At 38.8% G+C, this 6000-nt stretch overlaps 1 protein-coding gene across 1 annotated transcript in view; it reads left to right on the forward strand.

Moving 5' to 3' along the window:
• Positions 1–3997, forward strand: part of LOC137380570 (TBC1 domain family member 12-like) — a 154071-nt gene extending 150074 nt beyond the window's left edge. Inside the window, exon 13 of the mRNA XM_068052602.1 lies at positions 2153–3997. Coding sequence (XP_067908703.1) covers positions 2153–2221 — 69 coding nt within the window. The 3' untranslated portion in view covers positions 2222–3997. The remainder of the gene's footprint in view (positions 1–2152) is intronic.
• The last annotated feature ends 2003 nt before the right edge of the window (positions 3998–6000 follow it).

Raw genomic sequence — 6000 nt, forward strand, 5'->3', positions numbered from 1 at the left:
AGGAAAGAAAAGAGGAAAGCTTGGTGAGATACAGTAGAGAGAGGATACAGTAATTATATGGTTGGGCAGAAAAGCAAGAGTGATGGTGCCATATGAAGTAATTTGAATAATTAGGTAACTAGGTGGTGATTAAACAGTATAAAGAAAATAATGCAAGAAGCAGGGTGGAGTAAAGGAATAAAATTGGAATGAATGATGCGAACAGAGGATTTATTCAATATTTATGTGTAAGATGAAATATAGGAAGTTTCAGTATTTGTGATGTGTTATGATACTCTTGATTGCAGATAGCAAGATAATGAAAATTATAATTATCTGAAGCAATATTGAAAGGGTTTGAGGGGAGTCTTTCGAGACTGTGGTGCCTTTTCTATATCTGCAATGTTTTTTCACTTTAAACAATGTAGTTACAGCAATAAAACCTGCTTTTAATTTGGAACATTTAATGTAGGAAAACATTTCAGTGTTTCACAGGAGCATGTTCAAACAAAAACTGACATGGAGCCAAAGAAGGAGATATTAGGACAGTAACTAAAAGCATGGTTAGAGAAGATTTTTAAGGAGCATCTTCAAGGAGGAGAGAGGGGTGGAGAGTTTAAGGGATGAAATTCCAGAGTTTCGGGCCTAAACCGCTAAAAGCATGGCCACCAATGGTAGGGCAAAGAAAGCTGGAACAGACAAGAGGACAGATTTGAAGGCAATATGTCTTCTATTTCTTGTGTTGTGAATGCAGAATTATCTGAGGATTGTAGGCTGCATGAGGTTACAAAGAATGGGAGGGCGAGACCATGAAAGGATTTGAACACGGGTGATGGTTTTAAAATTGAGGTGTTAGACCAGGAACCATTATAGCTCAGCGAGCACAGGGTTGATGGTTAAGCAGTATCTTCTGCAGGTTAGGATATAGGTACCGGAGATTTGGATGAGCTTAAGTTTATGGAGGGTGAATGATTGGTTGCCAGTCAAGAGTGTGCTGTAATAGTTGAGTCTCAAGGTAATGAAAGCATGGATGAGGGTTTCAGATGGGCTGAGGCAGGTGCAATGAAGGATGATATGGAGGTGTAAGCAGGCAGTCTTGATGGGAAGGGTATGGACTTGGAAACTTGGCTAGGGTGGAATAAGTTGTGCTGTTGTTTGACTATTTTTGTAGTCTGAAGGTACTGTTATTAAAAGTTGTACATCTCTAACATCTTCCAGTTCTGATGAAAGTTCATTGACCTGAAACATTAACTTTGTTTCCATCACCACAGATGCCGCCTGATCTAAGTGTTTCCAGCATTTTGTTTTGTTTTTATTTCAGATTTCCAGCATTTGCTGTATTTTTCTTTTGTTCTAAAAGTACTGCACCAGTTGTGAATAAATATAACTTTTTAATCTAAAAATTATTTATAATAGAAATGTGTTGGCATCAACAATTCAATGTGTAAAGAAAACTCTGTTAAATTCTGTTACTGGTGATGGAAAAATAATGTTTGAGTAGAATTCTGCTTTAAAAATGTGTGAAACAGTCACAGGAATTAGCAACTGGCCAGAAGAAATCAGAATTATTTTTACTTTATAAACTATAACATTGTGAAGTCAGAGGCAAATACAGTAAGGGATAGGGTCTTGCAAAATTGACTGTGGTTGCTAAGAGCACATAAAATCCTGTCATAGTTAGTCCTGGGGATACTAACTGACAAACTGTTCATAGTGCAAGTGAATGAGCATTTCAGCAGCCAGAGGGATAGTACCACCCAGAGATGTGTATTTCCCTCATAGACAAGAGGAATGATATGTGAAGCTCTGCTGCTGGCTCTCCATCTGGGTTTTGGATTGATGCAAAATGTTGAAATGCACTTCTTAATAATGGAAGTTTGGTTTAAGCAGTAACAACTCTTATGATGCTACTCTGGCAAGGATCTTGTAACTGTACATGATACATCTCGTGTCCGGTGTGGACTTTTCTCACTAAGATAACTATTGTTTTTGAGTCTGCTGAGTTCAGGACCGAGAGGGGGGGTGTTTTAGCAGCCATTTGAGTGTTTAAATACATAATTACAGAGTCTATTAATGCTGCAGTGCAGCTCCATTCTTGAGTTATTTTGTAAGTCAAACTCAGTTTTGGGTCATTTGTATATAAAGCCTCATTCTTTCCTTTTATAATCTGCAGGTATTTGCTTCACTGATGAAGGAAAACAAGGAAGTTGAGAAAAATCACAGCCCTGCCCTGAAAAGTTAATAATTCCTTTGAGTACTTTTGATGTTTGTGACAGTCAGTGAGCAGGAGTTTGTTAAAATTAATGGTGTAGCAATACTATATGGAAATTTCTTCAGTGCATCTCTTTAAAATTGATGTCTGTTGGAGTTAAAAGGACTGAATATTGTTGGACTGCGAATGACCCAAAGATCTGTGTATGTTATCCCCATTGATGGGAAGAGAGTTATGGTGGAGTTGATCCTTTCGTGGCTTACGTCCAACAAAATGAAGAAATGTTTACACTAGTGTCAGTATTAAAGGAAAAATTGAGTCCTGTGCAAAGTAGTTATTTAGTGGCTGATTGAAAATTGGTATGTAAAATTTCTGAGCACTTATAGACCAACCACCTTGCGGTGTTAAGTTTCTGGTGCACAGAGTACCTCCAAAGCCAGCTGATTCCCAGAAACTACCTAATATGGACCAAATGGATTTTGAATTACTTTCCTCCATTATGTGTAGCGTTCTAGTGATAGTCCTGTTTGGGAAATAGCTGGTTTTTACTTTTTAATGTGATCATTTGCTTTCTAAGATTCTGAAGTAAAAGGACAAGGCTGAGAGAGTATCAAAATCAGTATTGTTCTACTTTACAGAACCACCAATTCTGTTAGCAGCCTGCAAGTGCTTGGTTTTGAAATATTCCACCGCATCCTCCCTAATTTTTCCAGGCGTTTCCTGTTTCTTACAAACCTGAGAAGGATCTTTCCTATTCAATTACTGAACTGTGGCATTTTATTCAATTACTGAACTGTACTACAAATATTTTTATTGACCTTCGTTTCAGTAATTAGCTGCTTTTCTGGTGCTTTCAACAATGGAAATAGGGATGTTGTATCATTTCCAGGCCTACGGGTGAACTGCAAACCGAATGGTAGAACTGTGAAAAGTCCAAGTTAAACTTCCAAATATTGTACTACTACAGTTAAAAGTCAGTGTGTCTCAGCTGATAAAGTCTTTGTGATTGTCCTCAGATAGGTCTTGACTTTCATAACTGTGTGTTTTATGATGTGCAATACAGAAAACTCCAAAATGGCATAGTGCTTTGCACAAGTCTTGGAATGTAACCATGATAACATTCAATAACTTTTATTTCAAATCAGGTGATGAAAACTGATGACAGCTACAAGCTGTAGCAATGTGTACTATATTACATTGCTCAGGACTGTTGACTGCTCAAAATGGAAAGATAAAGTGAGATTATATGTCAGTAATCACAAAAGGGCAGAGGGCTAATTATCAGGCTTTTTTCTAACCTGACTTGTAATTTCTGCAGTGAATTTGGTGACAGATGTTTGTGTAAATTTGAGATTTGTCTCGTGTGCAAATTACAAAGTATACTTTCTTACACTTTGTTTCTTTTTTATTTGAAAGGATTTGTACTTTATTTTCTTGTATTCTTAGCAAAACCAGTTCCTGTATTTCCTGTATTGCAAATAATCGTATTGGAGTATAAAACTATGAATTGTGTAGGAATTTTTACCTGCTAGTTTGTTTTGAAGTCTCTATTAAAGGAATTGGTATGTTACATAAATAGTGTACTACAAATTGAGTGCAAAATACTTTGAATTATAAGGTTTTTTATTTATATATCCTTTCATTTAGTTGAATGAAATTCTTTACCTTGCTTTCTATTGTACAGATTTCATACTAACTACAGATGTAATGTATATGAAAATTGATTGTAAATAGAAGGGAAACAGCCCACAGCTAATACCACTAGACACCAGTTCCACATGTAAATAAAGTATGAAGTCAAGTGCCTTCAAATGTGTGCTTTTTCAGTTTTCCATAACTTTCAATAGGGTTATCCTATTTGATCTCCAAACAGGACAGTTAGCATCACATGGATAAGTACTCAACAGCTGGTCCTGTGAGGCACTAAGCAAATAGGCTCAGTTGTCATCAATGTTCCCCTTAAGGTGTACGACCGCACAATGCAGCAAACAGGCTGCTTGCATGCGTGGCCATGCAGCAATGTTAAAGGGACCTCACATTGCATCAAACAGGCCACGCAAAACAAGGGAACAATGGTCGTCATTCCTTCTTAAGGGCTGCATGTTGACATTTCTTCTTGCCTACATTCTTCTCCCTGTCTATTTTTTCATAGGTCTGATTTATAATATTTTCCACAAAATTAGGCTATTGCTATCAAACATCAGTAAAAACACATAAATGATGTTTCCGTAGTGTATTTTTCCACTTCTGCAGAGCTCTCTAGTGCAATGAACAGTGAATTAATGGAATCATAAAATAATTACAGCACAGGAGGGCATTCAGCCTATTGTGTCTGTGCCAGCTCTCTGCAAGGGCAACTCACCTAGTCCCACTCCCCTGCCTTTTTCTCATAGCTCTGCAAAATTTTTCTCTTCAGGTAATAGTCCAGTTCTCTTTTGAAAGTCATGATTGAATCTGTCTCCACCACACTCTCAGGCAACGCATTTCAGATCCCAACCACTTGCTGCATACAAATTTTTTTCCTCATGTCGCCATTGCTTCTTTTGCCAATCACCTTAAATCGGTGTCCTCTGGTTCTTGATCCTTCCGCCAATAGGAACAGTTTCTCCCTATCTACTCCCTATCTACTATTTATGGGCGGCGCAGTGATTAGCACCGCAGCCTCACAGCTCCAGGAACCCGGGTTCAATTCTGGGTACTGTCTGTTGGAGTTTGCAAGTTCCCCCTGTGTCTGCGTGGGTTTCCTCCGGGTGCTCCGGTTTCCTCCCACTGCCAAAGACTTGCAGGTGATCGGTAAATTGGCTGTTATAAATTACCCCTAGTGTAGGTAGGTGGTAGGGCATATGAGATTACTGTGGGGTTAGTATAGATGGGTGGTTGTTGGTCGGCACAGACTCAGGCCGAAGGGCCTGTTTCAGTGCTGTATCTCTAAATAAAAATAAAATAAAAAAAAAATACTGTCTAGACCCCGCATGATTTTGAACACCTCTATCAAATCTCCTTTACTCTTCAAGGAGAGCTGTCCCAGCTTCTCCAATCTATCCACACAACTGAAGTTCCTCATCCATGGAACCATGCTCGTGAATATTTTCTGCACGCTCTCTAATGCATGGTGCCCGGAACTGGACACACTACCCCAGTTGAGGCCACCAGTGTTTTATACAGCTTCTTCATAACTTGCTTGCTTTTGTCCTCTATGCCCCTACTTTTAAGCCCAGGATCCCATATGCTTTATTAAAAGCTTTCTTAACCTGCCTTGCCACCGTCGATGATTTGTGCACATATACCCCAAGTCCCTCTGTTTCTGCATCCCCTTTGGAATTGTACCCTTTATTTTATGTTTTATATCTCCTTGTTCTTCCCAATAAAATGGATCACTTCACACTTCTATTAAATTTCATCTGCCACTTGTCCGCCCATTCCACCAGCCTGTCCATGTCTTCTTGACGTTTATCACTAACCTCCTCAAAGTTCACAGTACTTCCAAGTTTTGTGTCATCTGCAAATTTTGAAATTGTGCTCTGTACATCCAAGTCAAGGTCATCTCTATATATCAGGAAAAGCAGGGAACCCTACTGTATACCTTCCTCCAGTCTGAAAAACAACTGTCCACCATTACTGTTTCCTGTCACTCAGCCAATTTTGTACCCATGCTGCTACTGTCCCTTTAATTCCAAGGCTCTGACTTTGCCAACAAGCCTGTTGTATGGCATTTTATCAAATGCCTTTGGAAGTCGATTTACACTGCAACAACTATACATTACCCTCATCAGCCCTCTGTTACCTCATCAAAAAGCTCAGCAAATCTG

This window comes from Heterodontus francisci, chromosome 20, assembly GCF_036365525.1.
Source record: "Heterodontus francisci isolate sHetFra1 chromosome 20, sHetFra1.hap1, whole genome shotgun sequence".
Taxonomy (NCBI): domain Eukaryota; kingdom Metazoa; phylum Chordata; class Chondrichthyes; order Heterodontiformes; family Heterodontidae; genus Heterodontus; species Heterodontus francisci.